This window comes from Gossypium hirsutum, chromosome D11, assembly GCF_007990345.1.
Source record: "Gossypium hirsutum isolate 1008001.06 chromosome D11, Gossypium_hirsutum_v2.1, whole genome shotgun sequence".
Lineage (NCBI taxonomy): Eukaryota > Viridiplantae > Streptophyta > Magnoliopsida > Malvales > Malvaceae > Gossypium > Gossypium hirsutum.
Window position 1 is genome coordinate 43,382,249 of NC_053447.1, and position 11,914 is coordinate 43,394,162.

Consider the following 11,914-nt stretch of genomic DNA (forward strand, 5'->3'; position numbering starts at 1 on the left):
AATTTTCTACCTTAAACTCTAAATATGAATTTTTACATAATAATATTAAACTACTTGATTTTATAATTATGTGAAATTCTTGACTCATCGTTGGAAATTCTTATGGATGACCATGCATATTAAACGAAAGTTACAAGTTATTTTTTACTTGAACACTCATGTGCCTAATATTTCTTTGTCTGGTGTTAATGGTTTGTTTTTTAAGGAGAGATACTTGATCCACGCTGATTTAGGATATCAAAATCATATCTTTGATCCTGAAGATAGTTTTAGCGCACAAGAAAGCTTAGGTAAGTATTTTATTCATTTTATTTATTCTAATCCCTTTTCTTTCTATGCAGCTAAAGATTCGGTGGTGAATCGTCTTGAGGAAAGGGGAATGATACGAGTCTCAAGGCACAATTTCAGACCCATGAATGTGATTGGACTCACACTAACTCAAGGCTCAACAACAGTGTCAAAGGCTAAGCAAATCAAATCAGGATTTGATCAAAGACAAGATTCGATGACGAATCTTTTTGAGGAAAGGGAGAATTATACATACACAGATGGGGTGAAATTTATGAAATCTCAATCACCAAAGCTGCTAATTTTCAAGCTTGGGAAATCAATAGACTTGCGATGACTTTTTGGATGGGATCCTGGTATTTATGGGATGAGATGTCTCATGGCGTTTAAAAATCTATCTCTTAGCTTTGAAACGTATTTTGAATCACTCGATTTTGAGTTCGGGAGCTCAAATTATGACCGTTTTAGTGAAGACTGCGTGAGCAGAATTTCTGAATGGGATTATAACGGGAATTACGAATTTTAGGTTTTTAATTCAAGTTTAAATCGTATTAGGTTCGGCTTTAGGTTTAATTTTTATTATATATGATCCCAATATTGTAGTTATCAACTCTAATTATTTTATTATTATTTTATTCCAAATTTTTTATAATTATTAAGTATTTTAAGTTATTTAGGAGTTTTATGTTAACAAGAAAGTTTAGTTTAAAACTACTTCTTGTTTAGATTAAATTAGAGTTCTAGTATACTTAAGAGTTTTATTTATATTTATTTAGCTAGCCTATATATAGGCCTTTGCATTGTACAGAATTCATTCAATTCATTATTATTCAACTTCTCTTTTGTGTTTATAAATTCTCTTTAAGTTTTCTTTTTAAGCATTTCTCGAGTTTCTTTTAAAAGAGTTTTAACAATTTTTTTAGATTGTGGGGATCATCTTCAAACTTTTTCTTGCCAAGTTTTCTTTATTGGAGGGGAAATTAGAGCCACTTGAAGGGGGTTGTAGATTCTTCGTGTTTCCAAGGCTTCTTAGGACATCTACATACCATGTTCTATCTTTCCATCTATCTTCTTTATTTTCTTCCTTGTTATTCTAACCATAGATTTATTATTCTATTTTAATTATCTTAGTTATTTATTTTAATTGTTTTATGTAACTTGGATTTGATTGCGTTTCAGGTTGTGTTAAAAATCCAAGTTTCTTTCCGAACGTCTAGAGCCCTAAGTCAAATCCTTGACTTTGACAAACTTTACAGTTTGCTTTCGCATTCATCCGTCTCATTCTTTATCACTCATCCCCACCAAAAATATTGTTGCCCCTAACTCTGTCACAGGTTATAGTAACGAGCTCACCGCCTTTAGTGGAGATGGATAAAACAAATTACTTGATTATACTGAAAGGCCCCTATGTTTTTTGTCTTTAACTTATGTATGGGTTTCATAGAGTATCATCCTTTGATGAGGTGAAACTCATTGTCATGGTCGCACAACCACTGCCAACCGGGGCCTCATTTATGCTTTATCTCTTGACAACATAATTTTTGTAAACTTGAAGCCCTAGTTACACTTCAGCTCGAGACCGTATAATCACCGTCAATTGGGACCTTGAGTTGCAACACGATCTGGTTTCTCAGGTGATGACTCTATACTCACATGACAGATGAAATTTGTAGGTCACCGAGCTTCATGAAATCACCATAAATTCAAACATACCTTAAAACTATAACAATGTCTATTTCATATACAGACAAAAATAAATCTATAAACTTCTAATTTTCAACCGAAAAAAAAAAGAAAAAATAATTTTCAACAAAGTGAATGTGACATGTTTTCATTTCTCTCCAAAAACAGCATATTCCGATAAATATAAAAAAAACAACATAAATCCTTAAATTTAAAAAATTCAACATATATGTTTAAGTCAGCCCCATATATATATACTTCCACATTTTCATATTCTAATTTATTCTTTTAATTAATTTGTATTTTAATATTTTTATCTTATATAATATATTAATTTTAATTATTTTTCTAAAATAATTAAATAATAAGTTTTTTCTTTATTAATGTCAAACCCCCGTACCTGACCCGATCGCCAGATTAAGGCATCGAAATGTCACATTCGTTGCTGGATCAACTACAATTATTTACATATTGATTTAGCTTTTTATTCAAATTTCTATGCTCATTACACATTTATAACATGATTTATAAATAAATCCGAGCTTTATACAAGCTTATGAAAGCTCTCTTAATGTCCTATAGTTGATTAAGGACTAAAATATAAAATTTCAATCTTCCGAGTTGACGTCACAACTTCGAGGATTCCACATTGTGAAACCACTCACTGACTTAGCTCGTCGCGACATGGTTTCTATCTCCATGACTCCCATGAATTTCTATTCACAACTCCTAAAACAATGTTCATATACCACATTTCAATTAAATTCAATCATTTGTTTCCACTAAAAATCTTTTAGGGAGGTTGTTTTAACCTATGTACATGTCATATTCTATACCATAAAATTTATTACATACTTTTCTTCTAACCTTTGATGATGTGATCAGATATGTTGAAGTCGCTACTTCGAACAACTTGAATCTAGAGCTCTAATCTGATCTTCCACCTATGCGTTTAAAACAAACATTAAGCTTGTAAAAGCTTAGTAAGTACATCAAGAATTAAACTTACCATTACCTTAATTAAATTTAAGGTGTCAATACTTTAAATATAACATAATTTAAGAATTTTATTATACCTATTAAAATTCAAGTATAAAATATGTGAAATTGTTATATTAGTAGTTGTGTGATTAACTTAAAAATATTTGTGTTATTATTTAATTTGAAATTGATTAAAGTATAGTGAAGATATTCATTTAATTTAATTTCAAAGTGAATTAATGTTGTGTAATGAAAGTATGAAATAAGTGATTAAATTGTAAAGTGTACAAAAGTTAATGTGTAGAATATAGTATTATGAATAAATGCTTAATTGAAGTGGGTTGATAGCGGTTATGAAATTTTATATTGATAGACTAAATTGTAAAATACTAAAAAGTGTATACTTCAAGGCTAAGTAAATCCAATAGCCATAATTATCCAGCCATAATTCATCCACACATCTAATGGTATTTTGGTAATTTTACTCAATTTTTTACTAAATGACCATTTTACCCTTGGTCAAGTTTTATATTTCCATTTATTTCCTTTCTACTTTTGAATATTTTTACTTTTAGTCCTTTAATTTTTGAATTTACACTTTTAACCCTTCAACTTTTGAATATTCTCATTTTCACCTCATCAATTTTTACTTTTTCACAATTTAGTCAATACCTCAGCAAAATTTAACCTTAATATAATCATGACCAAATATAATTTTGGTAACTTAAATTCATCACAATTAAAATTTACACTAAGAATAAATTTCAAATAAAACATTTGTACGTTCAATGTTTTAAGCGATTGATAATTATTAAAAAGAAAACCTTTACTCAAAACAAAAGTAAATCCGATTCATTATACAAATAAACTAGAACTATAAAACTTTTAGAAGATTAAAATCCTTCTACAAGATACATTAACTTTAAATAATCAATTTTTTTTCCAAAAATTATAGGTAGCAAATGAATACATTGTTTTATATGCTTTATCAATGCTACATATGAAAGTTTCACTTGAATAAAGCATCCCTGTATAACACAAATTTAAAACTAATTCAAATTTAATTTTTACTGAGGAGTACATAAATTTATTATTTGTCACCTCTGATCATTTTTAAAATTTTAAAATACAGAAATTATAGTAACTAAATTTGTACAGACCAACAATGGTGAAAAAATTATAGATAAAATTTAAAAAGCAAACGCGACTACCAACTCTAAGATAGGATCAGCGCAATACTCCATTTTTAAGATTTTCAAAACCATACGGATAATTGTACTGCTTAAATTATTAATTCTCGATTCAATTAGTTAATCCAATTTATCTAAATAAATTACTAAAAAATTATAAAAGAATAAAACAAGAAAAGAACTGATTTAATCAATTTCTTTTTATCTCAATTCAACTAATTTATACTGATTTGTGAGTCAACCAATCTAATCCCTCAAACCAGACCAATACTCCAACCAAGTTCCGGTCCAATCCAGCCCGATCCAACAACATTGCAATTTGGAACCCACTACTACAATATCAATCTTAATTGTACCTTCGTGGGGAAAAAAAGGGTGAGTTCCACCGGAAATTACTGAGTGCAATGCGTAAATTCCCATCCCATGTAATTTGGCCTATCAATTCACTGAATGTATATGAGAAACCAAAACAGAAAGCTATACATACCATCACAAAACTATATTTTTGTTAATATATTTCAAGGTTAAATACCTCCTCTTTTGCCCTATTTTCATCAGCAATCCTCAATGAACATTATAATTTAGATCAAATTAGCTTGGCTTCCCATCACCACTTTTCAATACCCACCAGTTACCTTTATACTCGCAAAAATCACTCATTACCTGCAAAAAAACCAAAAACAAAGATGATATTATCTTATTGCAAAGTTGGAATGGGAATGTTCAATGATCCAGTTGAAAGGAATGAAATGTCCTTTGATAATATATCTGATTACAACTCAATGCTGACCCCTCACTATTACAACTTAACTCGATAACCTAAAATTAAAGCATCCCTCACTATTTAGAAGTACTCATTAACCTGGTTCGGTTGTACAAATTTGGCCTACAAAACGAAATTAGAGACACAACTCGTAAGATTTGGAGACAAGTCTAGAGATCTTAACTCATATACCACTTATTCTTGTATGATTATCTCTATGGTGTTCTAAATACTTCTCAAGTTGCAAATAATACATTCTTACGTCAAATCTATGTATTTGGTATAACAATGTAATAGAGTAGAGCAATTTATGTTTACATATACCTTCTTACATTTATGCATGCCTGATGCAAACAAATAATCATGTCTCAACCTAAAGGCAATATAGTGAAGTGATATGATCATCTAAGATTCTGTTCAAGGAAGCATATCAAATTACAGAAGATACCTTGTTATATTCATTATTAGTAATGTCCCTCTTAAGACTAACTTGGGCAGCAGCTGTGACCTCAGCCTTCTTGAGCTTGTCTTTCACATGAAGAAGACTAATCACAACTTCCCTGCATAGAAAATAACATTCTGATGAAAAAAAGGAAAATTTGTAAAAGGAACATAAAGACCATAATCATTTATTTAAGCTTAAATGTTTAATTGAACAGATTTATGCAACCTCAATGGATCACATTCTGGATTCTCTTGGGATGACTTCATAACAAAAAGACCACCATGAAGTTCTACTGCAACTTGACTAACGACATCCTGGAGCTCATGCTCAGATGCATCAGCACCATATGCTGCCTTAACTACCAGTCTAGCATCTGCCTTGAGAAGGGTAGACTGGGACAGAGCCAAATCTCGTAGACCTTTGCGAATCAGTTGCAAGCTAATAACAAAACAAGCAGTACAACAAAATTATAAAGCAGCTTTCATCAGCTTAAATAAATCAAGGTTTTATACATTCAACATAGGATGGGATGAATGAAACTACAGTTATATTGAAATGTCTATGGTTAAAGCCTCAAACAATCTACCTGCAAACTTTGTAAGTTTGAAACACTTTTTTCAGGGCCTTTGGTATAGCTTCTCGAGTTTCATCAGACATTGTCCTCCCAGCATGTGCTCCAGGTGCAACCTTTCTTGCAACTTTATCAGAGTTCCCTGCTTTTTCTGACTTTATGACTGTGCCAGGCTTTGTTCTACCAGGGCCACCCTTTGCACCTCGCCAAATATGATTAGTTACATTGCCTTCTCCAGCTTTCCAAATCTGTTCTTGTTTCTTAACAATATCTGGATATTCTTTTTTGAAATTTTCACCAGTATTCTCTTTTAACTTCCAACCTTTCAAGGGAGGACTCTCAATGGCTAAGATTTTCAGAAAGCCTTTCACTTCTTCTTTGCGACTTGTGGAAAGGTGGTTTACTTTGTCATAGCTTATGAATGGGTTCTTGCTGAATAAGAGAAGCACATAGTCTCTGGCTAAAGATTTAGACGGATCCCCCGGAAATAATAATGAACTCTTGGGAACCCAGAGTCCCTGCACTAATAAAGCATGCTTCTGAAGGACTTCAAAAACTTCTTCCATTGGGTCATCAGGAGCATAGTGCCTTTTGAGAGTGTTGAAGTGGTGAAAAGGACGTCCCTATTGACAGAAGAAAAGGAGTTGGAAAGATTAAATGGAATAATACATTATAATACCCTACCAAGGCCGGCTAAACAAAGTAAAATTTAACTGTCAAAGCCTTAAATCTTTCTTTTCCAAAACTCAATTTAAATGAGAAAAAAGGGGGGGGGTTGGGGGGAATGCAAGATCCTAAAGATTCCTTAATTCAAATAAGATGCTATAAATATTATAAGACCGTGATCCTAAACTCGGGCAAGATAAAGATGCATGTAAGCTAAAAGCCTAGGTTCATTGGGAATGGATATGGAAAAAGTTTATGATGGATCCAGCTTGCAGAGTGAAATTTTGTTTTTTAAACTACTAGATATGGGACAGCAGCCAAATCAGGCAGATGCCCAAACACACAGAAAAAAAGTCAAAGGTGGAAGCTTTAGTTGAACATAACTCGGTCAGTAATTTCTTCAAACGGTCTTCAAGTGGAATTGAACATAACAACCTGAAAGAAACAATTTCATGGTCCTTAAATCATTAAACATAAAGATAGGATGATGATGCATTTTCCACCACCTAATAAGGCCATGAACATATCAAACACATGAACAACTAGCATAAATAGAGAACGCAGATGCAAAATTGCATCTTCCAAGTCTGCATAATTATGGAAGCTAGTAACATAAACTAGTTGGGTAACCATACCTTCTGGATAAACGTTGTGCTTTATTGTTGTTGCTTCGTAGAGGACACAAGGAATCAACATAATCATACCTAGAGATAATGAGAAACAATTCAAAGCAATAGACAGACAGCTTATTAATGCTTCAATACAGTAATTTCGAACTTCTCTCAAATTCTTAGCATAAGGGGCCAACAAATAAACAGGTAATAAGTAAAAAACATACGGGTTCAAAGTAAACTCAATTGGAGAGCTTTGTTCTGCCATCATTTTCTGCAGATACTGAGCAGAAAAATGACTCTTGGAGCTATGATACTTGAGTGGAACCCAACACTGGAAAGAGAAGGAAATGAAACAAAAAAGAAGGAAAAAGAAAAGAGCCGATCTAATTAATTCATGATTTTCAGAACACGGAAATGAAGTCCACCAGTAACACAAGAGACTACAAGTTGGTGAAAATTTAGCAAGCAGTAACAGTATCCTACAATTACAAGCCATTTTAGTTGCTCGTGTATCAATGTAAATTTAACGTACAATTGAAAATACTTTCATGCCGAACAAAAAGAAAGTTTAAAATAACAAGTGACACCTCTTTATCTTCTGCCTTTTGCTCAGTTGAGGACTGCACTTTCTGGTTCTGCATCAAAGTAAAACTTGAAAATCATGTATAGAATTAATATGCAAAAGGCAACTACAGGGGTTAAACTAAAAAAGAGATTTCCCAGTAGAAATTGCTCAAAGATCCAAAAGCAAGGTTCGTTTTGGACACATATTCTGAACCTTAAATTCAAACATTTCATAACAGTATATCCCAATAATAAGTAATCACCTGCTTGGCTGATGGACCAGCTGCTTTCCCATCGTTAGGTTCTACTTTAACAGTAACTTCTGCTTCAGCAGCCAATGTGTCCTTTCTTTTTGAGACACCAGATTTGAGATGTGCCAATGATGGTCGGAGCTGAACAACTGCATGGATAGGATTTAGGTGCAACTGCACCATAAAAATGACCTTAGAACAACAACATCCATCAAGGGAAAAAAAAATTATATAGCTAATCTCAAACAAGCTCATAGACAATAGATGCACACACCTTATCACCCATTAAAACTCCAACAGCATAGCCAGATGGACGTGGTGGCAGCCATGAAGAAGATAAGGTCTGAAAAAGAAATGAGGATACATAATTAGGTTATGCAGCTAAATTTATATGGAAAAGACATTATGTAAAAAGCAAATGCGACAATGCAACTTATCAACAAATGCGGTAGCAGTATGTAAAAAATTTATCAATGCAAAGCACTCGGAACATGTTTCCGGGGAAAAATACAAAACCTATAAATATATAGATTGAAATTTGATTAAATTGTAATATCAGAGCCAAACCTGCTTCGTCATCTTCAATTTGTTAGCAGATTCACTGTCATAATTATTCGAATCAACATCAACAGACATGTCAATTTCCACTTCCCCACAATCAGGTTTCACCCGTACCTACAAAATAACTAAAGAATAAGATTGATTCATACAAAGAAAAAGAAAAAGAAATTGAAGGGGAAAAAACAGACGAACCTCCTTGCATCGTTCATCCAATTCGTATGGTCGCCAGCAAGGCCTTAGAGGATATTGCAAAACATATAACTGCAATTTGATTCCAAAAGGGGGGAAAACAATAAGCAAAAATGAAAATTAAACAATAAAGGAAATAGAAGTCGGCGTCAATTGAAGGAGTGAAGAAGACGTCGATTTCGCGAACAACCATATCTTCTTCTTCTCCTTGATCTTCTTCTCTATTGGCTTCAGTCAGGATCTCATCTTCTTTAGTTTCCTCATCAATCTCCATCTTCACCGCGCCATTTGATATCGATTGTTCGGCTTTCGGTTCAGCAACCATCGGCGGCTTGACATCTTCTTCATCGTTTTCTTTCTTTTTGGAAACTGCTTCCACAGGTGGTGGTTGGGGTTTGGGCGCGGAGTCTTGAGGCTCTTGTTTGGATGAGGGTTCAGGTTTTGGCTTAGAGGTGGATTTGAGTTTGGGTGCGAATTTGGAAGATTTGGGCGCGAATTTGGTGGTTCGAGTATTGGCCTGACTTGAACCGTCGAGCTCTCCCAAATCATCCAGGTCCATTTTCGACGTTTTGTTTGGCTTGTTGTTGGTGGTGTGTTTTTTCCGGGAGAACAAGATTAATGTTTTTCTTCGAGAGAAGTGGGAAAGGAGGAGAGTGGGGTTTTGTAGGAGTGTCAATTGAAGAAGAGTTGAAGAGCAGCAGTTGCACAGCGGATGAAGTTTTCAGCAGAATTTGGCTGCCAAATCTGAAGAAAAATAAGAATGGGAAAGAAATTAGTTTAATTTTGAAGGATAAAATGGTAAAATAATAAATAAAAGTATGAATATTTTTGTCTGTTAAAAATATTAACAGCTCAGTTAATTTCAATTAGTGCTGAAATCTTCAGCTGATTTTTAATTAACCAGCGTGGTGGAGATGGCTTCTCACTGGACTGACATGCTGAACTAAACAGCATAGCAATGAGGTTGGTACCATATTTTTTCCCTAACTGTGCCTCGCCGGCATGCAAAGCCAAACCAAAAGAAGCCTTAGTCAAGCTACGTAAACTTGGACTGAACAATAAATTTAACAATAATTCAATAAAAAATAATTGGTGCAAGGTCCATAAACTTGGACTAAATTTAACAATAATTCATAAATTTAGTTGAATTAGATAATGACTAAATATAAATTATATTGTTTTAAAAGTTTTTTCTTAACCTTTTTACATCTTTTCCATATAAAAATATAAAAAATTATACACCATAAAAATTGAACCTATAGTACATATTGTTTTCAATATTTTTATTTTACTATTTCAATCAAAATCTTATTTATTTTTTTATATTCATTTTTAATAAATATAGTTTTTATATAATTTTATTGTCATCCATGATGTGAATTTAATAAATTTTTATATAAAATGTAATTGAGTTTATATTACAAGTTAACTGAAAATCAATTAAAATCAATTAAATTGAGAAAAAAATTTAAATAAAAATTATATATCAAAACATTATTTACCTTTTTCAATACTTTTTTCTCAAAATGCTAGTTTAATCATTAGTGTTTATTATATATATATTTTTTGGTATAAAATTTATTCGAACCTAAGTTATCCGAGAAAAGTGAATACTAGATTAATAGGTCACAATTATATATATATATTATGAATGTCACATAATCTAATATTATATTTTGTTACACTTATGATGTGAGTAAAAGAAAAACGTAATATTAAATTATGTTTATAAAAAAATTGAGTTATAGGTAAAATGGTAAAGCGTTTATAAATAAACTCTTCTTAAACTTTTGATTTTTTTTAGAAGAGCTTGAGTTTAATTTTTAAATGTTTTATTTAAATATTTCATATTAAAATAGTAAAAGACAAACACATCTATATATTAATATTCATTACTTTATTAAAAATAATTTTTAAATAATTTCTAACTGAAATGATGCATCCTTTTCTTCTATATGTATATGAATCAATATTATTAAATTCTAATCCATTATTGATACCTCAAGGAAAATCCCGAATTGGATCCCAAATTGACGAGTTAATGTAAGTTTATCCATGCAGTTATGCACCCTTTGAATAGGAATCCATTTTCTAAAAGGTCTTGACTTTCATGTTTTGGTGAGTCTCCAAGATCCTTTTGACGATCTATGTTGTTTTGAAAGAATATCTATATGATCTAGTCGATTGTGTAAAGCCTACGGTAACAACGAAATCAAGGAAAGTATACGAAAAAGATAATTGACTCGTGATATGAACTCAATCATAAACATTTTATATAGCATAGATATATAATATTTTTAGTCTAGTTTAGCTTTCACAAATCATTAATTTCACTATCTGAATCAAATTTTAATATTTAAATCAATTAAAATTAAATTTTCATATATATAAATGTTCATAACTTATGTGAAATTTATGGATTTGACTCTATTTTATTACTTTTTCATCTATTAATATTTAATTTATTTTTAATCACCATTCACATTTAATAAATGAGTTCTACATATTTGAATTATGATGACCATATATTGGATATTAATGAATGAGAAAATAACGAACGCCTTAAGAATTTTGTTGAACTTAGTGAAGGAAAGCTTTTCTATATGGGCTAATATATCTTCAGGCCCAACTTGTTCCATTTAGGGTCTCTCGGATTAAAATTTGATGTTTAGGACTCTAATATGCCCCAAATTTGTAATTATTAGAATTATTAGGTTATTCAGTTTAATTTTACAAATTTGACCTCAAAAGACCTATTTTTTTAACTAAAATATTAAAATAGGTTGTCAAATCCATTGTAAAGTGATATTAAAGCATGAGATAAAAAGATGAAGGCAAATACTGAAGGTCCCCGGGATGGGTAGCCAGTGGTTTTAAAAGATAGTTGTTTTAGGGTGCGATTGACCAAATGATGTTTATGATAGGAAGTGGAAGATGGAGGAGTTGTTGAAGTGATTTGAGGCCTTCAAAAGAGGGAAAACGTCAAACATTTTACATTGTGGAGGCTCCAACCAATATCATAACTACCTACAATATAGGTCGATTGTTTCTGATAGGGATGTGAAGTTTTTGAGTCATTTCTAGAGGACTCTTTGGAGCAAATTAGGTACGAAACTTATGTTTTCTACTACTTGTCATCCCCAGACTG

At 31.8% G+C, this 11,914-nt stretch overlaps 1 protein-coding gene across 3 annotated transcripts; it reads right to left on the reverse strand.

The window, feature by feature from the left end:
* Positions 1 to 4,324: 4,324 nt before the first annotated feature.
* Positions 4,325 to 9,523, reverse strand: LOC107913706 (DNA-directed RNA polymerase III subunit RPC5). Of its 3 annotated transcripts, none has more exons than XR_005920630.1 (14): positions 8,957 to 9,523; positions 8,770 to 8,838; positions 8,584 to 8,691; positions 8,291 to 8,359; positions 8,029 to 8,190; positions 7,789 to 7,836; positions 7,426 to 7,532; positions 7,223 to 7,291; positions 6,971 to 7,022; positions 5,937 to 6,544; positions 5,576 to 5,788; positions 5,354 to 5,465; positions 4,675 to 4,805; positions 4,325 to 4,577 (listed from the first exon to the last, which is right to left on the reverse strand). XR_005920630.1 is itself a non-coding variant. In XM_041104531.1 (13 exons), exons 1-13 carry the CDS (start codon positions 9,323 to 9,325, stop codon positions 4,734 to 4,736), a joined length of 2,058 nt encoding a protein of 685 aa, XP_040960465.1. In that variant the 5' UTR covers positions 9,326 to 9,523; the 3' UTR covers positions 4,325 to 4,733. The 3 variants fall into 3 exon arrangements, 1 of the variants encoding a protein (XP_040960465.1); XR_005920629.1 differs by having other exon boundaries at positions 4,325 to 4,588; XM_041104531.1 differs by having other exon boundaries at positions 4,325 to 4,805.
* Between the last annotated feature and the right edge of the window lie 2,391 nt (positions 9,524 to 11,914).

Coding starts and splice junctions, on each gene's coding strand:
- LOC107913706 (XM_041104531.1), bottom strand. CDS start 9,325: ATGGACCTGGATGATTTGGGAGAGCTCGACGGTTCAAGTCAGGCCAAT. Junction 8,360..8,583: donor AATTGAAGATGACGAAGCAG/GTTTGGCTCTGA, acceptor TTTCTTTTTCAG/ACCTTATCTTCTTCATGGCT. Junction 4,806..5,353: donor CTAATAATGAATATAACAAG/GTATCTTCTGTA, acceptor GTTTTTTTGCAG/GTAATGAGTGATTTTTGCGA.